At 48.2% G+C, this 23,648-nt stretch overlaps 1 protein-coding gene across 3 annotated transcripts; it reads right to left on the reverse strand.

The window, feature by feature from the left end:
- Positions 1 to 1,161: 1,161 nt before the first annotated feature.
- Positions 1,162 to 11,426, reverse strand: LOC121567735 (WSC domain-containing protein 1-like). 3 transcript variants are annotated; one of them, XM_045220963.1, is made up of 10 exons: positions 11,052 to 11,426; positions 8,856 to 8,966; positions 6,909 to 7,723; positions 6,569 to 6,683; positions 5,540 to 5,724; positions 5,189 to 5,310; positions 4,851 to 5,025; positions 2,545 to 2,709; positions 2,089 to 2,289; positions 1,162 to 1,886 (listed from the first exon to the last, which is right to left on the reverse strand). In XM_045220963.1, exons 3-10 carry the CDS (start codon positions 7,342 to 7,344, stop codon positions 1,534 to 1,536), a joined length of 1,752 nt encoding a protein of 583 aa, XP_045076898.1. In that variant the 5' UTR covers positions 7,345 to 7,723; positions 8,856 to 8,966; positions 11,052 to 11,426; the 3' UTR covers positions 1,162 to 1,533. The 3 variants fall into 3 exon arrangements, with proteins under 3 accessions (XP_045076898.1, XP_045076899.1, XP_041733910.1); XM_045220964.1 differs by lacking the exon at positions 8,856 to 8,966 and having other exon boundaries at positions 11,147 to 11,426; XM_041877976.2 differs by lacking the exon at positions 8,856 to 8,966.
- Positions 11,427 to 23,648: the final 12,222 nt, after the last annotated feature.

Genomic DNA, 23,648 nt, shown 5'->3' on the forward strand with positions numbered 1-23,648 from the left:
AACCTCTTGATTAAATGTTTGTTTATTCTTCCATAGTTGCAGTAGTGGCATAGCTATGGTGAATCGACCACAGCCAAGGTAAATTGAAAAATATATATTTTGAGGGAACTATCCCTTTACCTATAATCCCAAAATATTACTTAATGTCCACACGATGGCGCCAAGTGTACATTAGACTGGAAAAACAGACTTGCTCACACCAATACCAACCTCCAATCTGTATTGTAGCATTCACTTTCACCAAGTGGCACTGGATATTAATATCAACCCTACTTCGGCCCCCAATAGAAAAATCTGCTCAGCATGTATTCCCCCTATTTCCCAGAATTTCACCTCATCCTTTCATACCCATGGTCTCTGCTCAAATATACCGTTTTATTTTCAGGATATACAAGCTTTATAATGTGTATTTGTGTAATAAGGCCTAATAGGAATACAACATGTAGTTCGGTATTTTGATATATCACTTTAAGCTGTTTTCCAAAAAACATTTAACAAATATTTTCCATTAGCGTATTAAATGCTGCAGACAGGGAGAGAGAGAGATAGAGACCGAGACAGAGAGAGACCGAGACAGAGAGAATGAGAGAGAGAGTACCATATTATACAATTGTAAATCCAGACACTCCACTGTGCATCGCCCACACAACCAGAGCTGCTGCGCTTATCAGCTCAGTACAGATTAGTATAGAGGACTAGGCTGGGACTGTCTGTCTGTCTGGCCTGGTCCAGCGCAACTCTCTTGACCTGGGACAGATCATTCTGTCATGGGCCTGCTCACTCTCCCTCTCCTCTCTGGGGATGTAGCACTGAAAATACAACCTGACAGATTTGTTCCACTTCCCTTGGCTGTAGTGTAGTTGATCCCCCAAGATAGTTTTTGGATAGAGGTATATTTTGTTTACTTCGGTTATTTGATGGTCTAATTATGTTTTGTCAGTATTACCATAGGAACCCATTCATTCGGAATATGCCTAAAACACCACCTTAAAAACACTGCAATGTTAACTCATATTACAACAGTATCCCTTTTCTGAGGAAGTTGCCTGCATTAGATATTTAAAATGTCACTTTATTATGTTGTAATCCAATATATTTAGTTTTTATATTTTGATCACAAAAACAAAACTCAAAGTGGATTGTACCACAGGATGTAGCATATAGTTTTTATAGGAGGTACAGTTTATTTAGAGTTGATTTAAAACAGAGGATACAGTTTCCATTGTTTGGAACACTTATCAGTTCACCCCCAATAAGGCAATGTCCCAAAAAGCAGAACACTTCTAAAACAGAAAGACAGCATTTTGATAAACCAGCGCTTCTAAAACATAAAAAGTGTTTTGTGAGATTAGCCTCTGTCTATACGACTATGCTTCCTTTGTATGGCACGCTCCTGATTTGAAACGCTTTCTCTTGGGTTGGATTGGGGGTATCCATCCATCTGTGCCACCACAGCTTTAAGGCAGTGTAAACCGAGGAGGGACAGGGTAGTGGACAAGGTAGAGATCAGGGTTATCAGAGTTTAACTGTCCATCATCTGGGCAGGTACTCCAGTGGAAGGCCTGTGTGGTTGCTGTCCAGGAGAGCCTGGTCCACCGCACGGATCAGCCCATCTATCAGTCCTCTCATGTCGGGTGTGAAGGGGTCGAAGGTGGGCCGCCGGGCCCCGGAGCGTTTAAAGTGTCCATCCTGGTTGCTCTCGGCACACAGCAGTCTGTCCTCGGTCACTGTGGCGTTGAGGAAGGAGGCGATGGATCGTAGCCGGGGCACCAGTGCCGTCTGGAGTTCCTCGAAGTGGACCACTAGGACCCGCTGGCCGAACCGCAGCCAGTCCAGTACGTGGGATGCCCACCAGGAGGCGTAGCTGCTCACAAACTCAGGCCACTCTACAAGGGGGGGAGCATGGTATTGTGCAGTACTTTTCAAAAAGAACATCAACTCACACAATGCAGACAGACAAACAGACCCTCCCTCCTGCAATAAAAAAAAAACACGGTCCCAGAAGGTCTCCTACTTTGGCTGGTGTACTATACTGTACATGATTAATACAAGCCACAAGAAAACCCTGATTCCAGGCTGGCTGTGTACCTTTGGTCTTCCAGTGCTGATCAGAGGCGTATCCCAGATGTCCTGCACACTTCCTGTTGAACTCAGCCATGAGGGAACGGTACGGGCTCCTGATCAGCAGGATGACAGAGTCGTACTTCTCTATCTCTCTCCTCCCACTCTCATGTGTTTTCACACAGATGGTCCGACCACTCTTCCAGTAATCCTTCTCCCCTTTGAAGCCTACACAACACCAAGACACAGATACACAAACCTGGAAATATTTTTGCTTCTATCTTTGGCTGTATAAACCAAGCCAGACAGAGGGGTATGGATGATAACTAAAAAAAAGTATCTTAAATTCATTATGGACTAAGGCAAATAGCTGGATCTGCACAACAGATGGCCAAGGACAAAAGTGACAGATTTCCTAAAGTATGGGTGCCCTCTTTCCTATCCAGTGTAAACACATAGTGACTGTACAGTGTAGGAGCTGACCTCTGTTGTAAAGGGTTCCATCGAAGTAGTAGCTGCCTGTGTAGTATCCTGTGGCCAACTCTATGAGGTGTCTGACCCAGGTGTTGCCTGCTCCTGGGAAGCTGGAGAGCGCTACCAATGAACTGGACTTCTCTGGTAGGAACTTCCTCTCTGTGCATCTGGAGTCTGGGAGAGAGGAGTGTAACATTTTAAATTAAGTTGTACATAGTCTGCTCAGAAACATACTGAATTGCAGAAGACAAAGTCCAACAGAATTTGAGTGATTGATTTGACTTTGCGTGGTGCAAAGTGGAGTTTGGTGTCATGCCAAAGCAGTGCTTAAAATGATTTCACAAGGTCGGCAGTGTCACGCCCTGACTCAGGGGACTCTTATATGTTGAGTCAGGGTGTGTATATTCTTTGTTATATATATTCTATGTTGTAGGTCTATTATGTGTAGATCTATGTTGGCCGGTGTGGTTCCCAATCAGAGGCAGCTGTAGCTCGTTGTCTCTGATTGGGGACCATACTTAGGCAGCCTTTTGGCACTAGTGGGTTGTGGGATCTTGTCCCGTGTGAGGTTTGTTGTGTGTTACCTTAGGACTTCACGTGTCGTTGGTTTATTGTTTTGTCGTTGTTTATTCGTTATAATAAACATGTATGCATATCACGCTGCGCCTTGGTCCGTCCCGTCAATCAACGAACGTGACAGAAGATCCCACCAGACCTGGACCAAGCAGTGTGCCGAGGAGGAGCAGAGAGGATGGACTTGGCAGGAGATAAGAGAGGATCTGGCAAGAAAGATGGAGGCCCTGAAAGGGATCAGGGTGGAGAGGCAACCCCAATAAAAACATTTTGGGGGGGCACACGGTGTGGACAACGAGGCAGCAGGAGGCCGCGATAGGGCAGATCTGCTGGTTAGGTGAGGAGGCCACCAGATTACGGGGGCTATTGGTTCAGAGGGAGCAGGAGGTATTCGGTCAGAGGGAGGCGCTACAGGAGGCTAGAAGGGAGAAGGAAGGTGTAGAGGCACGGCGAGAGGAGCTGGTTAGGCAGCAGAAGGAGCGGGGGTTAATAAAGGAACCCAGTCCTGCTCCTCGCACCAAGAAAGTGGTGCGTGTCGCCAGTCCGGTCCGGCCCGTTCCTGCTCCCCGCACCAAGCCAGTGGTGCGCGTCGCCAGCCCGGCCCGGCCTGTTCCTGCTCCTCGCACCAAGCCAGTGGTGCGCGTCGCCAGCCCGGCCCGGCCTGTTCCTGCTTCTCGTACCAAGCCAGTGGTGCGCGTCGCCAGCCCGGCCCGGCCTGTTCCCGCTCCTCGCACCAAGCCAGTGGTGCGCGTTGCCAGTCCGGCCCGGCCCGTTCCTGCCCCTCGCAACAAGCCTGTGGTGCTTATGTCCAGTCCGGCACGGCCCGTGCCCGTTCCACCGGTGCCTGATCTAGTTCCGGTCAGCTGTTCCACTCCAGAGCCAGAGCAGTCCGCTCCACCGGTGCCTGATCAGCTCCGGTCAGCTGCTCCACTCCGGAGCCAGAGCAGTCCGCTCCACCGGTGCCTGATCCAGCTCCGGTCAGCTGCGCCACTCCGGAGCCAGAGCAGTCCGCTCCACCGGGGTCCAGTCCTGCTCCGGTCAGCGGCTCCACTCCGGAGCCAAAGTAGTCCGCTCCACCGGTGCCCAGTCCAGCTCTGGTCAGCGGCTCCAGTCCAGACCATGACGTCAGCCCCTCTCCAGGTTCGGGGTCTCCCACACCAGGGTCCAGACAGGGCCTGGCGTATCGTGGGAGGAAGGAGAGGGGAAGTAGCGCGCCGAGGTCCAGACCAGACCAGGGGCGCAACAGGGAGGCGGAGAGTGAGAGGTCGTCACGCCACGAGCGGAATGCCCACCCTGTTATGTTTATGTTGTGCGGTCGGAGTCCGCACCTTTGGGGGGGGTACTGTCACGCCCTGACTCAGGGGACTCTTATATGTTGAGTCAGGGTGGGTATATTCTTTGTTATATATATTCTATGTTGTAGGTCTATTATGTGTAGATCTATGTTGACCGGTGTGGTTCCCAATCAGAGGCAGCTGTAGCTCGTTGTCTCTGATTGGGGACCATACTTAGGCAGCCTTTTGGCACTAGTGGGTTGTGGGATCTTGTCCCGTGTGAGGTTTGTTGTGTGTTACCTTAGGACTTCACGTGTCGTTGGTTTATTGTTTTGTCGTTGTTTATTCGTTATAATAAACATGTATGCATATCACGCTGCGCCTTGGTCCGTCCCGTCAATCAACGAACGTGACAGGCAGTCCTGGATTTGAAGGAAGAATGCTTTTTTGGTTGTCTGACCGTGTTACCTTGGACAGGTGTCTGGTAGACCTGGTAGAAGTGCTGGAGGGTTGATGGTAAGGAGGCTTCAGTGGTGTTGATCTGTGAACAGTGCTCCTCCTCAGCCGGCTCATGGAGAGTGAAGTCAGGAGTAGTGTAACCACAGAAACAGTCCGGACTCCTCAGCATAGCCAGCGGAAACTCCTAGGCCAGGTACATTTGGTCACACTTGAAACAAACTAAAACGTATAATGGGTTTATAGGGCATTCAAAAACTCTTCAAAAGCACATCGTAAATGCTGAAACAATTTATTTATAAGCAACGTCATACTGCAAAATCCTGGCAATGGCACCCTAGGAGTCCAACCTTGTTCATGCAGGTCTCTATGCAGGACTGGGAGGTGAGGTTGGGCTGGAGCACATGGACCAGGGATGTAGAGGTGTTGTTCTCAGGCTCCTTGAAGCAGCCGCGGTAACGCACGTTCCTGTCTGCAAAAACAGGAGAGGTATTTTGCACAGCTGCAATTCTCAGCCATAAGGCTTCAATACAGACACAGAACACACCTGCACATTCCCTGGAAGCAGAGCCCTAGACTTGTCTGTGTGGGTGTGTAACAAATGTGTGCTCTCCTGACAATGAATGCGATGCTTTATCAGCTTGACTCGATCTCCTGCTGTTCCCCAGCACTCAACATTGGACCAGGTCCCTGATACTCACATCTCCTCTGGCCTGGAAGCAAATCCTCCACCTTGAACACTGACAGGCGTCCAACACCTCCACACGGGGAGCCTTTCTCCCCTTTACAGTCCAAGTTACACTCCTCATCTCTCACACGCAGGCTGGTGATGTGGTTGCCACAGTAACACTCCGACCCGTACTCCAGACCAGCAAACTGGTAGCCACTGTAATAAATGACATTCAGATAGATCTGAAACTCTGGTAACAGTTTACATCAACTCAAAGTATTCACAACACATCCGTAATCATTAAACAATCTGGTTCTTCGTAAGAAACGTATTTCATATATTGATTGCTTAAAAAGTATTATTTTTCAACAGTAATGTTTTTTCTATAACTATGCTGAACCATGCGTATAACACGAGAACATACAGTATGTTAATATTGAATTCAACAGCAATGCAAATGCTGCACGCTCCGCTACCCTAGGGGTTAATTAGGGGAGTACCGTTTGTCTCGCTCCTTTTGCTCTGGTGCACAATTAATACTAACAGAGACTGAAGCAGTCTGCCTGCTTGTCGCTCCATAGTCCTTCACTGCAGATCACTCCATCTCTCCAACCCCCCTCCTCAACCCCTTCAACATCTGCCCTGGGAGACCAAAGGCTACAACACTCCTCACTGCTCCTCTCTACTCCTCTGCTCACACGTCCTTAATTCAGAGGCTTCAAATTCTCCGCCTGGGACAAGCCAGCTAGAGCTCCCGCAACTGTAGGTCTGTGCTTACACTCTTCCCCCCTAACCCTGTTCCATTACCAGTTAATAAAAGTCAAGTATCGTGGAGCTCCTCAGGCTGAGCATATGCCTATGCTTTGCTAATTCTATGGTCTGCCTATCTGTGGGTACATTCCCGATACACAGATTCAGCACAGTTTAATCTGCAGAGATGATAGGATGGGAATGGGGGTTATATAATGTTGATGATATGCTCCTCCTGAGATGTGAAATACTTCCTGTGTTGTGAAAGATGTGATAATAGTGTGTTGAGGCAGGATGGAGCTCCACTTACCTCGCTGAGCAGGTATCCTGGCACATGGTGCTGGTCATTTTACGGAAATCATTGGATACAGATCCCCTCAAAGCCCGCTCCTTGGAATTGTCCAGGAAGCAGCCCATGTAAGAACCTTGAGAACAAACAAACAAACATACATAAATCAGCAAAGCATTAGTTACAGGTTAAGTAGTCTGTCATTGTGTTATTTCATTTTGTCAACCACTTTTCAGGTAGCGTCTCCAAAACTTGAGGAGTTGCCACATAGCTAATTTATAGAATACAACACCCCTTCAGAATCTCCACTCTATATGGCAGAGAATAATTTTACTAATTTCTGGGATAGGTAGATAGGTACCTTTGTGAGGCGCATTCCTCCTGGGGGTGCTCCTCTCCACCTGTGACATATCCTTCTCCGTCATCAGACTGTGGAACCAGCGCCGCCGCAGGTGTCGGATCTCCAGATTCCTCGACATGAGCCACCGTGCTCCAGTCCTGTCGTCCAATGGGCTCCCAGGCTGGTACCCCTGCCCCCTGGCCATGATCCGTGAGCTCCTGCCCCCGTAGCCTCCTACCCTCACGGGTGGCACCCCCAGCTCCAGGGCCCGGGGTGGTGAGGGTAAGGAGGGCAGGGAGGGCAGTGGAGGGCTGGTGGCCCCTCGCTGGGTCACCACCAGGCTGGCCCGTTGGAGCAGCAGGACGCTCCCGGCCATGATGTAGGCCACACCCAGGAAGAGCAGGAACAGCTGGGCCCTCCGGAGGAAACGCTGCAGTCTGTAGAGGGGCTTGGCCATCGATCCCCTCTTTATCTCAGCCTGCCGCTGGCTCCAAACGTATACAGAGCTCTGGTGTAAAGCATTCTATCCCAGTAACATACCCCCTTGTCTAGTCATCTCAGCAAAACGATTGTTGTGATCTACGTGATCTACAACACTTCTCACAGGGAGAGGAACAGGAATCAGGAGTTGGTAGACCCTAGTTGTCAGATGTCCTTAGATGTCCCTAGACCTTGATCCGCATGAGCAAGAGGTCCCGCTCCATAGCTTGTTGATGTACGTATCTCAACAGAACCTCTCGAGTCAGGATGATTCAGCCCACCTCCTCAGGAGCCAATGGAAGGCAGTCTGAATGAGGTCAAGGCTCAGCTTTCTCGTCTTATCCCCAGAGATGAAACTACAAATAAGAGACACAGGAGAAATATTGTATTATTGAGGCAGAGAGGTTATGGTTGTATATGTCTCTATTATAAAGGAGAGGAGGTGAGCCTAAGTAAGTCACCATTTCCTCCTCTACAAAATGGCAAACTATAAGTTCTATGTCTACTTGTTTACAATACATAGTTGACATGCATGACACAAAACCAGTTGCCTGAATGGTCTCAAAACTAGATCCTTCTCTTGTCAGCGTAACCTCTGACCTTCATCTCAGACTCAGCTTTGGAACAAGGCCCAGTTCTAGACAAAGGCTTGAGATGCAACGGCGTTCTTTCTCGCCAACACCAAGCGATACCAGAGTGGAATGAAAATAAGCTTAGAGAAACATTATTTTGATGAGTTTATAGAATAACTAGTAGATGCAAGTTTTCCTTCACAAAAATGACAGCTTCAGCAGCATTAGCCAGTGATTAAATTACAATTTTTAACCACAATGCCAGATTCACTGTGTCATCATCTAATTCGTCAGTTTCTGACAGGAACCAACAGTGTGAGGTCAACACATCTTGCTTAGTCAGCCTTTTAACTCCCTCCCTTTCAGCAATAACATACTTGTATTTGCAGGAAGCAGATTGCACTTGTCAATCTCAACTGGGCAGTACAAGACAAAGGTAATGCCAGTTTTTCTCATCACCCACTGAGTTGTGGGTAGCCTCTTCCCTCTTGAAAATCTATCAGAAATAGGACCCATGCAGTTATGAAGCTGAGCTTTTCTCTATTGAATGTAGATCATTGCTCAAACGATTCAGTTTAACCAGGACTGCGTGTATGGCATTAACAATTTTGGGTTATGCTGCTAATCCAGATATCAGTTGATTTATGTTAACTTTAAGGCATTAATCACATGCAAAATAGCCTACTTTAAAATGGAGAATAAACTTTAGAGACCAGATTCAAGAAGTATGGGAAGGCTGGCAATAAAGCACCGCCGTGACTAAGAGAGCCTGTGCAAACAGATACATTTATCTGTCCAAAAACCAGCCCAATCTCTTACATTTCAGGACAAGATAAATCTCTTGCAGAGTCAGATGAATCTCTTGAATATTCATCCAAATTCATATCCTGATATGCCAGGCAGAGCTCCCTCTTACATGTTTTCTGTGTTTCTGAGTTCTGCCTCAGAAGAACTGCCTTGCCCCAGGCACCGAGGTACTTCTTTAGTTGTTCTTCTTAGTTTTTCTTTTCATGTTGCTCCTTACTTCCTGGAACCCAAGGACTGTCTTCAAGTGCAGTACATACAAGTTGATTATCATAAACATAGTTAAGCTCTAGAGTAAACTCCCTTTCATACGCTTTAGCCTACTTTCACATCTTAGACTATCTTGTACATTTTGCCAGTTATAATTATTTTTTGTATTTTATTTTTTGTTTTTATAAGGCAGGAGTATGAGTCCAAGAGTATGAGTTATTTATATGTATATATTTCTGTAAATTCTGACCCAGATTTTAGGGTGTGAGCTGAGAGTATCCTTAGCCAAAGACAGCCTCTCCATGCGTGATCTGTGTGGAATACACTCAGCCACTCCTGAGAGTGGTCCAGGGCCGGCACTTACCAATCCTTTAAGAGCCAGCCAGCAAGGGATATATATATGGAGCGCTGCATTAATATTTTGTTAGGAAATGGACCGTCTTGGGTTATTTACACTTTGTGTTGCATTTCCATTTGCAGATTGATAAGCCATAAACAAGCCACAATCACTAAAAACCGCTCAATAAATGGCTGCTAAAATGATTGCAAATGCCAGATCCTGGACAGTACTTTATTGACTTCTGAAATAAAATGGATGCATGTGTAAAGAGTGAGGAGGTGCAACAAAAGCTCTGCTGCTGTATTTATTGAAGAACACCTGGTTATGTCTGCAGAGTGTTTAGCCAGTGATTTCCAGCAAGTTTCTAACTGCAGTTACAGAATGTTCTGTTGTAATATTTTTGCTTCATCTCTCTGTAGCTGATGTTGAAAATGTATGGTATGGGGCCTCCCGAGTGGCGCAGCAGTCTAAGGCACTGCATCGCAGTGCTTGAGGTGTCACTACAGACCCGAGTTCGATCCCAAGCTGTGTCACAACCGGCCGTGACCGGGAATCCAATAGGGCGGCGCACAATTTGCCCAGCGTCGTCTGGGTTAGGGGAGGGTTTGGCTGGGGGGGGGGGCTTTATTTGGCTCATCACGCTCTAGTGACTCCTTGTGGCGAGCTGGGCGCCTGCAGGCTGACTTCGGTCGTCAGTTGAACAGTGTTTCCTCTGACACATTGGTGTGGCTGGCTTTCGGGTTAAGTGGGCGTGTGTTAAGGAGCGTGGTTTGGCGGGTCATATTTCGTAGAACGCATGACTCGACCTTCGCCTCTCCTGAGCCTGTTGGGGAGTTGCAGGGATGAGACAAGATTATAATTGGATATCATGAAAAGGGGGTAAAAAAATAATAATGTGACTACTGGCATAATACCTGATCCTCTGACACTTTCATTTCCACCTCCATTTTCCTAACCCTGACAACTAGCCTCCAACCATTCCCCCCTTGCAACCGTCCACCATTCCCCCTTCTCCTACCACTGCTGGACCCAAATGCCAGAGCCCAGGAGGCTGCAAGTAGCTTGTGATCTACCCTGGAACACAAATCAGCTCACACAAACAGGCCACTGAATACCCCATTCAATACTGGATTGGAGGGAGAGGGGTTGGTGTGTGTGTGTGTATAAGAGAGGGGGGGTCTTTCTCTTGGGCTCTCTGACTGAAAGGATGTGTGGGAAGAAAACAGAGTGAGAAATTCACCACTGAGGGCTATGTACTGCACCTGCTTTGTCTTAGGCATCAAAGTAGCACCAATAAGGACTCCTACTTCGATGTTGTATCATATTGAAGATTGTTTTGAATTAGGACTCCGTGGTAGAGCACATTCTAAAGGCTCTATAACGCCTTTATAAATTGGGGAAAAGTGGGACCCTTTATATGAGGAAAGATTTGCCAATAAACCATAGGTTAGATTTCAACTGATCAAAAATAATCTAGTATCTTCTCCAAGCATTCCAATTGTTTGCATCATGTCGTTTTTCGCATGGCCTCAATGCATTATTTATGCATTACATCAATTTACAATAACCTACAACAACCCTTTTTAATCACCAAAATCACATTTAAGGCTATGTTTTTAAGGCTATGCTGTTCAGTAGCCTATAAAAGTCCACGGGATAGTCCATGCACAAATGACAAATTAACAGCTTTGAAAATCAACATACGACAATTTCTAAATAAATACAGCTCTACAATTACAAACATACTGTAGGTCTTACCATAACGCCAGTATCTCGATAGTAGGCTAGGCTAAAACAAACGAACGAAAAACAAATCGTTAACAAAAGCGCCATATGTTAATGCAATTCTGCACCTCCTTAATAAATGGCATCCCGAGTGTTCAGTCAGTCTTTCAGTGTTTGAGTCGAATTGGCGCTCATCATTGTATGTGGCGTGTATGTGGCAATGTTGATGTCTCGTCTTCGTAGGCCTCATCTCATCCTTTTTTATTTTCTTATGTAATGCCTTCTAAAGCGAAGACATTAGAAAAGCAATAATCCCAATATCTTTATCCTCGCCATGTCGCCTCGGTCACACACACTGCAGAGCAGAATCACGTCTGTCTCTCTCCGCGCACAGACCCAGCTGTTTAACCGGACAGAGACAGGAATACAGCGCGCATGCTCTTCAAGGACGCTCATAACAGCTCACTGGGGTTTCGATGTGCACTGTGCACGTTTTCCACATTTTGTACCTAATATACACCTTCATTCGATTACATTCGATTATATTAAAATTATTTGTAAGAATCATCTAAAATATAAAATTCATTATATTTACTTTCTATCATCACATTCATTGCGATATATCAATTAGGCTACATCCTGGAACATTCATGTAATTCTAGACAGGTGACAGGTGCTCCTGGTCTTACAGACACCTATTAGTGTCTGTGAAATAGAGGTGAAAATAGAGGTTGGCTACTGGTCTTGTTTTGCTGTAGATTGAAAGTGTCAGATGGCAGGGGAATATGTGTTGCTTGAATTTGAAATGTCAGATTCCAACAGCTGCATCGGTGTCATGACCTGGATGGATCGTTGAGATCAGTGCTGGCCTGCAATTACAAACAGAGTGGAAGGTATGATAGAAAGAGGTGCGGCTGTGGAGGACTAGACCAGATGCTACATTGTCAGTCTATTAGGTTGTGCTCAGCCCAATTCTGATATTTTCTTCACTAATTGGTTGTAAGGGTTGGTGTGAGGTGTGACCCAGGTGCGGTGCAGGTTAGACAGTAGGCACGAAAACAAAAGGTGGAGCAAATAAGACTAAATAAAACAGGCAGACAGCCAAAAATACGAAATACTAACTATGACTAAAATAATAAATAAACAGGGAGAACACTTCTCACGTACCTGTCCATACGTCCCGCGATCAGACACTGATTAGTACTGCTTGACATAGCGAAACTAGCAGATAAAACTGAGCAAGGGAACACAGGGAAGTGAGGGAATAAATACACAGGTGATTCAGATAGACACAGGTGACACCAATAGGAAGATGATTAGTCCCAACTGTGAGTGAGGATGTGCCTAAGGTTGTCGGAGGATGACACCTAGTGGGTCGCTCCGGAACTGCGACCCCCTCCTGTAACAGTGCCCCCCGACGAACGGCCCCAGCCGTTCACCTCGGCGCCTCCGGGAGGAGGCGACGGAATGTTGTTATCAGCCCTGGGTCCAGAATGTCCCTCCTGGGCACCCAGGACCGCTCCTCCAGCCCATAACCCTCCCAGTCCACCAGAAATTGGAGACCCCAACCAGTCCAGGACCCGGTCCACAGTAAAAGCCGGCTGCCCTCAGACGAGGTGCAGCGGGGGAACAGGACGAGGTGGGGGAGCCAGGGGACAGGTGGAGACGGGCTTGAGGAGGGACACATGGAATGTGGGATGCACCCGTATGGTGGGGGAAAGTTGCAGGCGGTAGGTCACTGGGTTGACTCGCCGGACCACTCTGAATGGCGAACCGGGGGAACAGCTTCCTGGACTCCAAGCTGAGGGGAAGATCCCGCATGGAGAGCCACACCCTCTGTCCCGGGCGAAAGACTGGGGCCGGGCGATGCCTGCGGTTGGCCTGATGTTGAGACATGACCGAGGCCCGCTTAAGCGCCTCCAGGTGCGGCGACAGCGACTGTTGTGGGCCTGGATTGACGGGACCGCCGCCTCCTCCTCTTGCTCGGGGAATAGGGGGGGTTGGTACCTGTATTGGCACTGGATGGGGGACAGGCCGGTGGACGAGCAGAGAAGGGTGTTGTGGGCGTACTCCGCCCACGCCAGTCACTGACTCCATGTAGCTGGGTTGCTGGAGGCATAGCACCTCAGCACCCCCTCCAGAACCTGGTTGACGCGCTCCGTCTGCCCGTTCGACTGGGGATGGAAGCCGGAAGACAAGCTGACGGAGGCGCAGAGGCAGGTGGCGAACGCCTTCCAGAACCTGGAGGCAAACTGAGGGCCCCGATCCGACACCACATCTTGGGGAAGGCCATGGACCCGGAAAACGTGCTGCACCACCAACTTAGCCATCTCCCGGGCCGACGGGAGTTTGGGAAGGGGAATGAAGTGGGCAGCCTTCGAGAACCGGTCCACAACAACCAGGATGACTGTGTATCCATCAGAGGGGGGTAGTGCGGAAATGAAATCCAGCGAGATGTAGGACCAAGGGTGCTTGGGGATAGGCAGGATTCGGAGCAGCCCTGCCGGGGGCTGACGTGAGCTCTTTGTGCACACGCACATCGGGCAAGCAGCCATGAAGGCGCGTGTATCCCCCTCAGCAGATGGCCACCAGAACCTCCTACGCAGGAACTCCAACGTCCTGGCAACCCCCGGATGGCTGGTGAGGTCGGACGCGTGTGCCCACTGAAGCAGTCACGAGCGCGCAGCCTTGGGTACGTACATCCTCCCTGATGGACCTCTGCCCGGATCAGGCTCAATGGATGGGTGGCCCCCTCTAGCCAATGTCTCCACTCCCCCAGGGCGAGCTTCACCGCTAGCAGCTCATGGTTCCCCACGTCGGAATTCCGCTCCACCGGGGACAGCCGACGGGAGAAAAACGCGCAGGGGTGTCTTAGCGTCCGTGAGGAACCGCTGGGACATGACTGCTCCCACCACAACGTCTGAAGCATCCACCTCCACAATGAACGGCAGGGATGGATCAGGATGCCCGAGGACCGGGGCCGATGTAAAGCGCCGCTTCAGCGCATCAAATGCGTTCCCCGCTTCCAGGGTCCAGGCGAAGGAGCATACGCTCGTCTGGGTGAGGGCTGTCAGGGGAGCGGCTAGGGAGCTAAAATTGCGAATGAATCACCTATAAAAATGTGTGAACCCTAAAAACCGTTGTAGTTGCTTGAGGGATGAGGGCTGGGGCCAATCCAGGACCGCGCTGACCTTGGCTGGGTCCATCCGTAGGTCCCCCTGGGTGACGATGAACCCCAGGAAGGAGACTGTCTCAGTGTGGAACACACACTTCTCCGCCTTGACGTAGAGCTGGTGACGGAGAAGGCGTTGGAGGACCTGCCGAATGTGCTGCTGGTGCTCACACATGTCCTTCGAAAATATGAGGATATCATCCAAATACACGAAGACACTGTAGTCGAGGAGGTCCCGGAGCACGTCATTGACCAACGCCTGGAACACCGTAGGTGCATTGGCTAGACCAAACAGCATGACTTGGTACTCGTAATGCCCACTGGGTGTGTTAAACGCTGTCTTCCACTCGTCCCCCTCCCGAATCCTCACCAGGTTGTAGGCATTACATAAGTCCAGCTTGGTGAAGGCCCAGGCTCCCTGCAATGACTCGAATGCTGTCATCATCAGGGGGAGTGGGTAGCGGTTCTTAACCGTGATGTCATTGAGCGCCCAGTAATCAATGCACGGCCGCTGCCCACCGTCCTTTTTCCCCACGAAGAAGAAGCCTGCGCCTGCGGGTGAGGTAGAGGGACGGATGTGACCCTCGACGAGTGCCTCGTAGTTATACTCCCTCATGGCCAGCGTCTCCGGCCTCGTGTGGGCATGGCGCCCAGTAGGAGATCGATAGCACAGTCGTATGGCCTATGAGGAGTTAGGCTCTTGGCATGCCTCTTACTAAATACTAAAAACCTCCCTCAGATCCCAATACTCCCAGGGAACGCCTGCCAGGTCTGGGCCGGTGACGGAGTCTGTAGCCGCCATCCTCCCGGTGGCAACCACCGCTAGGGCAGTAAGCAGTTCAGAGTGCGGGACCTGGGGAAGAGGTGAGGACTGATAGGTGGTCTGGGACGGTGGTTTGGGCTGATGAGCGGTATTTGGAGACTGGAACAGGACGGGGGCGGCTCCTCCCTCCAGGATGAGCCGCCCCGTGGACCAGTCTATACGGGGTTTGGGCAACCATCCGGGCGACCAGCCAGGGGTTCCCGAGGACGAGGGGACACTCCGGAGAGTCCCAATGAAAAACTGGATATAGCCCCCCGCCACCCACGCATGGGAACAGTGTGCCGGGTGATGAAGCCCAAAACCCAACGACCGGCCGTCCAGGCCCATGACCAGAACTGGCTCAGAGAGGGAGAGTAATGGAATGCTCCACCCTTAGGCCAGCCCCGCGTCCATCAGGTTTCCCGCGGCCCCAGAATCCACCAGTGCATGCGCCCGATGCGCAGCGTGGGCCCTCTGAACCCTGACGGTGAGAAAAGTCTGTGAGTCTCTGGAGTTGGGGCTTCGGTTCCGGCTCGCTAGCACCCCTCCTGATACTAGCGAGCCCTCTCGTTTCCCGGCTTCTCCGGGCATGATTCGCAGTGGTGACCTGTCTGGCCGCAGTACAGGCAACGTCTCTGGCGCAGACGCCTCTGCCTCTCCATCTTGGACAAGCACGCCGCACCCAGCTGCATAGCCTCCTCCTGAGGCATTTCCTCCCTGAATCGGCGGAAAGCCTCCGGGCAGATAGTGGGACACGGAGGCACGCCTTGCGTCATGCCTCTCTTGTGCGCCCTCTCACGATGCTGATTATCTACCCGCACCGAGAGGTCGAAGAGGCCGTGCAGTCGCTCAGGCAGCTCCATGAAGGAGAGTTCATCCTTCATCCCCTCCGATAGCCCATGAGCGTAAAAGGACAACCAGGACGGCCTCCTCCCATCCTGCCTCTCGAGCCCGGCTCCGGAACTCCACAGAGTAGTCCGCCACCGAATGGTCACCCTGCCGACAGGCTGTGAGCCGTCTCCTGGCCTCGTGCCCCGACACCACCCGAGAGGTGTCGAACACCTTGCGTAGCTCCCGGGTGAATTGGCAGGAATCGGAGCACGCTGGAGTTTGGCTCTCCCACTCTGCGGTAACCCAGGAAAGGGCCCGACCCGTCAACAGAGTGATAATGTAGGCCACCCGGCCCTGCTCCGTCGGGAAGGAAGAGGGTTGTAGGCTGAATATCAGGGAACACTGGGTGAGGAATTCCCTGCAGCCCTCTGAACGTCCGTCGTACCTCTCCGGAGGTGGTAGGCGGGGTTCCCGCGATGTCGCAGGCACGACTGGAGATGCCGCTGCCGCGGTTTCCGCTCTGCCGCCGCTGGTCAGGTGTCCACCCGGTTCTGCATGCGATCGTCAGCTGGCGGAGATTCTCGGTGATCTGCTGCAGGCTGCGGTCATGCTGGTTCAGCATGGCTCCCTGCGTTGCCAATGACACTGTGCTGCCTCTGCTGGGTCCATAGTGCCTCAGATTTCTGTAAGGGTTGGTGTGAGGTGTGACCCAGGTGCGGTGCAGGTTAGACAGTAGGCAGTAGGCAGAGATTGTGAAACAAGGAACTTTACTGATGGTCCCGAAGCCAGGATACAAAATAACAGACATTACACGAAAACAAAAGGTGGAGCAAATAAGACTAAAAAAAACAGGCAGACAGCCAAAAATACGAAATACTAACTATGACTGAAATAATAAATAAACAGGGAGAACACTTCTCACGTACCTGTCCATACGTCCCGCATAGTGAAACTAGCAGACAAAACTGAGCAAGGGAACACAGGGAAGTGAGGGCATAAATACACAGGTGAATCAGATAGACACAGGTGACACCAATAGGAAGATGATTAGTCCCGACTGTGAGTGAGGAGGTGCCTAAGGTTGTCGGAGGATGACACCTAGTGGGTCGCTCCGGAACTGCGACCCCCTCCTGTTACAATTGGTCTTTCGGCCAATCAGATCAGCCCCGAAAAAGAGCTGATGTGAAAAGATCAGATGTGATTTGTCAAAAGACCAAATAGTGGGAAGAAGATCAGAATTGGGCTGCCTATGTAAACACAGCCTTACTGACCTGTTACGAGGCTGGTTAGAACATAGGAGAGGGATGACTTTCTGCTGGCTTCGCAAAAAATGCTTGTTCACCAGATGATTGTTTAACTGAATTCTCCTGTGGGCTGCTAATCAATAGGTCTGGTTTTACTGTTGATGGAGAATATAGTGGATGGAGAAGGAACAGGTCTTAGTGCAATTAGAAATGGATAGTCATAGCACAAACTTAACGGAAGGCAGCGCAGGCCATCGCTGTCTGTCTCCCCTGCTAGATTGAAATAGTCCATCCCTTTGTGGTTGGGTCATAATGAACACGCTGATTGCTTTTCCTAATGAGAAACAGACACATGGAAATGGTCTCTGTATAGAACAGCAGGTGAAGTATTACTGTAAAACATCTCCTCCATCACAGATCCTCACTGCAGTGCAGACTCCCACACACCTCTCCCATGGGTATATGAGCTTCATGCTATCTTGAGCCTTTGGAGAAGCTCTCACATTCACACTTACATTTCACTCCTGCACAGTCAGTCTGCTCCTATCGACATGAAAGCTCAATTATTATCCAGAGTGCCTTGTGTCAATGTGCACAACACCATGCAAACTACAAGTACTGTAATTACAGCTGACGCTGCCTGGCGCCGACCACAGCCTTGACAGAGGTGTGCACTCACATAAAACCTAATTAATACCAATTAAACAGATGCTAATGGATGCCTCTGCTTTGCCCTTGATGCAGATGAGAAACCCTGTAACCATCTCAGGGACAGAGAACTAGCATTGCTCCTGACGTACCCCAGGCTGGGATGAGCTCTTCAGAACTCTAAGGTTTCTAATTAAATCAAGTAGCAGAGCTCTGTTCCCAGTTTTTCAAAAGTTATCCTTCTGGATTTTGCCTATCGGATAGGATTAAATGCATAGAAGTAGAATGAATAGAACGGGTCCCCATTCAAGTCAATGATTTGTCCGTTCTATTCATTCTATTTCTATGCATTTAGTCCTATCCGATGGGTGAACTCCAGATAGATACATTTAGAAAAACTGGGCCCAGGGGATGAAGAGGATTAATGTTAGGAGTCCTCTGTAAAGTAGGCTACACCGCACCCTGGGCCTGGATTAACACGTCCTATAAACTACAGGTTACCATCCATGCATGCAGGCTGCATATACAACACAGATATAAGACACAAAGGCTTATAGCATGAAATCCCTGTGTCCTTTCCTTGGCTTTATATTACCCTCTGTAAGCAAATGGAGGACAATGTGTCTGACTATAGTCTGAACATGGACTGCCTGCCAGATATGTTCATCACCTTGCCATGCAGTAATGTCCAAGATAATGTGTTTGTCATCCGATCCGTGCGTACAAATCAGCTTATCCTCAGGGGCTAAACTGAATGCAGCAATGCATATTAGTAATGAATGAATCCAGGGATGACTCAGTTCAACATTGACCTCCTTTACACTGTGAAATGTCAGGAGTTGGTCTGCTTCCCCCCCATCCTCCTCCCTCCTCCTCCATGTTTGTTAGCATCCATCAGCTATTTCTCTCTGCCCTTTCCCCTTTCTTTGTTTGCATGCAGTTAGAGTACATTCATGCATCAGGAATGAGAGGGAGGGAGGGTTTTTTCCCTCTTTCGTTTCCTGCAGGGATGGACTGAAACAGCCCCGCTTGAGTTGGCCTTTCATCATACAAAGAGCCGAGAGCGATCTGTCTGTCTGTCTGTCTGTTGGTGCCGAGGGCGAAGGGGGAACTGAACTTTAAAGTCTGCTTTCCACACTCACTTGACCACAGAGCGGTCACTTGGATGGAGCTGAGGGATTGGACGCTTGAAAAATGCAGCCTCAGTCCATGCTCTACTTTTAGACTGTTCTCCTTCTCAGACTCCATTTCAGCACTGCCTGCCTGGCCTGCACTCTTAATGTACTGTTTTGTTCAGCATTTGTCTAAAATGTAAAAGGGATGGATGCGTTGCAAATGAGGTTTTTGTTGTTGCTTGATGACTATCATTTGTAAATTCTGGCATGCGGGCCAGAGATGCAATTTGTTTTATGGTGCCTTGTTACTTCGTTTTAATTTTTTTGCTCGTAAACAAATTAGTTGTAATGAGATGAAATGACAGTGCTATAAATTGCTATTACGGGTGCCTCTCAGTAGTGGGGGAGATGAATGCTGCTTTTAGTGGAGCTGGCTTAGTCTGATAGATGTGTCCATGTTGTTGATCCAGCTGGCTTAGTCTGATAGATGTGTCCATGTTGTTGATCCAGCTGGCTTAGTCTGATAGATGTGTCCATGTTGTTGATCCAGCTGGCTTAGTCTGATAGATGTGTCCATGTTGTTGATCCAGCTGGCTTAGTCTGATAGATGTGTCCATGTTGTTGATCCAGCTGGCTTAGTCTGATAGATGTGTCCATGTTGTTGATCCAGCTGGCTTAGTCTGATAGATGTGTCCATGTTGTTGATCCAGCTGGCTTAGTCTGATAGATGTGTCCATGTTGTTGATCCAGCTGGCTTAGTCTGATAGATGTGTCCATGTTGTTGATCCAGCTGGCTTAGTCTGATAGATGTGTCCATGTTGTTGATCCAGCTGGCTTAGTCTGATAGATGTGTCCATGTTGTTGATCCAGCGCTGGCTTAGTCTGATAGATGTGTCCATGTTGTTGATCCAGCTGGCTTAGTCTGATAGATGTGTCCATGTTGTTGATCCAGCTGGCTTAGTCTGATAGATGTGTCCATGTTGTTGATCCAGCATTAATGAAGTTATTAGTATGGACACTGGTGCTGCGGGCTAATTTATATTTCTACTGTGACATTTCTACTGTGATTTGAGCCTCTGGATGAAAAACTATAACGAATCTGATTCTGTCACATTTACAGTATCTTGATGAAGAAATGCTCAGATAATGAAGACATCGTTCAGCTCCCTGAAATCACTCAGAGCTTTTGATTAGAGATTATAAATATGGAGAGTAGGCTGAGTAGGACATGTTTTGGAGACTTACAGAGACTTAGAGTTATAGGTATATTCAGAAGGAGCCCTTTCTTAGACGGCTGACTCATAGAGACAGAGAGATGAAGGAGAGCTGTGGGACTCCGTCAGGGTTTGTGAGGGTTGCGCTTGGTTAGGGAGAAGCCTGAGCTGTCACCTCCTCCACTGATGTGGCCTCAGAGCAGCAGGACATGACTCAGACCTGGCTGACTGGCTCAGAGCTCAACACTCTCTGACAGTGACAAGCTCACTTCACTGGATCACTCTAGCAGGGAGACATGACAGCGAGAGAGAGAGAGAGAGAGAGAGAGAGAGAGAGAGAGAGAGAGAGAGAGAGAGAGAGAGAGAGAGAGAGGAGGAGGCTGTGGGGGGATGCCCTGAGATAAAATAATGGAAAAGGTCCAGGAGTCATCACAAGACCTGGGTTGCTTTCTTCCCTGTCATGGAAGGTATCTGCTACCTAGGGTAAAAGAGAAAACAACAGCAACTTCTGGTGATACCACCGCATGGTTTGTGTAGGTTAGATGCCAGATATGATCACGTGTATATCTCTTGTGGATTGTCATGAGGAAAAGAAATGGCCACCTTGCCCTAGCTGTTTCCAACATTACTGTAAAGACACAGGGTTTCATCTCATCCTGCCTGCTCTGCTTTGGTTCTCTTTGCTGAGTTAGACACTGCCTGGTTAATTGTTCTGCCTGTTAGATCCACTCCTGAAAAAGCATGGGGCCTCATTTATCAATATTGCGTAGAAACTACTCCAAAATACTACTTAAGAACGGAATTTAGAATGTTCTTACGTATAGAAAAAGTGTGATTTATCAAACAATCCTACGAGTGTCATAGGCACCGTGGTAGGAGATAACCGTTGATAAATACCAATTGTTCTCAGCCTTAGTGCTTGTGCACGACCTTGGCTATTTGCATTTGAAACACCCTAATGAACCATATATGGTCAAAATCAGCCCTTTAAAGCCTGTGATAATATACAACGCCGTATCATGAAATAGCCTACAACTGCGCCACCGAAACAAACGTAGAGAAAAATGAATTTTCTGAGACTGAAACAGAGGTGCTAGTGTCAGAGATTGACTACAACCAAAAGGTCCAATAAGCCATCCATCCTCAACAGCTCCCTCCTGTAGGCGCAGTGGCGATTTTAACATGGAAATCTTGGTGGGGCAAACAAAAAATTATTGGGGGGGGATGCATGCCAGCAAAGCAACTACACAACACAACACAACACTAAACAATACATTAATTGCACTATAACGGTGACAAACGGTGCCCACAAACTTTTAGGGCCTACATAAAGCTGTCCCAACAGCAGTCCCAACACTTTACCACTGCTACACCTGGCTATCAGCAGAGCCTTGTCTGGCAGCGAAACAGTTAATTCAGCCTCATTTACTGCCTTAAAAAATAACATAGCTGATATGGCTGACTTGCTTAAACAAATGTGGTTTCTACTGACAACTGAGATGTACAAACTATGGCATAAGGGGACGACAAGCGGATAAGAGGCAATCCGTAATTTCGATTAAGACATTAATGAGCAAGCTAGGACGGACGTAGTCAATATAACTATTTGTTCAGCACTTTTGAAATGTACAGTGACAGAATTCAGAACATGGGCCATTCTTACAGTAAAACTCCCTGTACACCAAGTCAGAACCATGGGATAAATAAAGGGGGCATATAAGTAGACAATGGAAGCTCTTACAATATTCGATGATGACATTTCTCTTAAACAGGCTTTAGGCTACATGTGCACTACAAAGTCAGAACAGTTGGCGAAATTAAGAGGGTAAAATATACCAAATTTACATACACTCAATTAGTATTTGGTAGCATTGCCTTTAAATTGTTTAACTTGGGTCAAACATTTTGGGTAGCCTTCCAAAAGCTTCCCACAATAAGTTGGGTGAATTTTGGCCCATTCCTCCTGACAGAGCTGGTGAAACTGAGTCAGGTTTGTAGGCCTCCTTGCTCGCACACGCTTTATCAGTTCTGCCCACAAATGTTTTATAGGATTGAGGTCAGGGCTTTGTGATGGCCACTCCAATACCTTGACTTTGTTGTCCTTAAGCCATTCTGCCACAACTTTGGAAGTATGCTTGGGGTCATTGTCCATTTGGAAGACCCATTTGCGACCAAGCTTTAACTTCCTGACTGATGTCTTGAGATGTTGCTTCAATATATCCACATAATTTTCCTTCCTCATGATGCCATCTATTTTGTGAAGTGCACCAGTCCCTCCTGCAGCAAAGCACCCCCACAGCATGATGCTGCCACCCCCGTGTTTCACGGTTGGGATGGTGTTCTTCGGCTTGCAAGCAACCCCCTTTTTCCTCCAAACATAACAATGGTAATTATGGCCAAACAGTTCTATTTTTGTTTCATCAGACCAGAGGACATTTCTCAAAAAAGTACGATCTTTGTCCCCATGTGCAGTTGCAAACCATAGTCTGGCTTTTTTATGGCGGTTTTGGAGCAGTGGCTTCTTCCTTGCTGAGCGGCCTTTTAGGTTATGTCGATATAGGACTTGTTTTACTGTGGATATAGATACTTTTGTACCGGTTTCCTCCAGCATCTTCACAAGGTCATTTGCTGTTGTTCTAGGATTGATTTGCACTTTTCGCACCAAAGTACTTTCATCTCTAGGAGACAGAACGCGTCTCCTTCCTGAGCGATATGACAGGTGCGTGGTCCCATGGTGTTTATACTTGCGTACTATTGTTTGTACAGATGAACGTGGTACCTTCAGGTGTTTGGAAATTGCTCCCGAGGATGAACCAGACTTGTGGAGGTCTACAATTTATTTTCTGAGGTCTTGGCTGATTTCTTTTGATTTTCCCATGATGTCAAGCAAAGAGGCACTGAGTTTGAAGGTGGCCCTTGAAATACATCCACAGGTACACCGCCAATTGACTCAAATGATGTCAATTAGCCTATCAGAAGCTTCTAAAGACATTACATAATTTTCTGGAATTTTCCAAGTTGTTTAAAGGCACAGTCAACTTAGTGTATGTAAACTACTGACCCACTGGAATTGTGATACAGTGAATTATAAGTGAAATAATCTGTCTGTAAACAATTGTTGGAAAAATGACTTGTGTCATGCACAAAGTAGATGTCCTAACCGACTTGGCAAAACTATAGTTTGTTAACAAGAAATTTTTGGAGTTGTTGAAAAACGAGTTTTGATGACTCCAACCTAAGTGTATGTAAACTTCCGACTTCAACTGTATCTCCCTGGCATATTACATAATTTATGCAGCAGCATACAAGACATTTTTGGACTCACCTTGTTGTGCTGTGCTCAGTTGAACAGGAAGGTGGTGCGGCAGTCCTTCATGGGAAAATTTTGTCATCAAACTTTGTCATCAAATGCTGGCATTCTCTGGATTTATGGTGCTTTCAAGACAACTGGGAACTCAAAAAAACAAGGTTGAATTATGATGATGTCAGTGATCTTCAGGTCGTAGCTCTAGAAAGAGGCTTGAGTTCCTGACTTACAATTCCGAGTTGGATTACCGTTCAAAACTTATTTTCCCAGTCGGAGCTCATTCTTTCCTGAGTTCCC

This window comes from Coregonus clupeaformis, chromosome 6 (genome assembly GCF_020615455.1).
Source record: "Coregonus clupeaformis isolate EN_2021a chromosome 6, ASM2061545v1, whole genome shotgun sequence".
NCBI lineage: Eukaryota > Metazoa > Chordata > Actinopteri > Salmoniformes > Salmonidae > Coregonus > Coregonus clupeaformis.

Coding starts and splice junctions, on each gene's coding strand:
- LOC121567735 (XM_045220964.1), bottom strand. CDS start 7,344: ATGGCCAAGCCCCTCTACAGACTGCAGCGTTTCCTCCGGAGGGCCCAG. Junction 5,725..6,568: donor CAGGATACCTGCTCAGCGAG/GTAAGTGGAGCT, acceptor CATTTATTACAG/TGGCTACCAGTTTGCTGGTC. Junction 2,710..4,850: donor CTACCAGACACCTGTCCAAG/GTAACACGGTCA, acceptor CCTCTCTCCCAG/ACTCCAGATGCACAGAGAGG.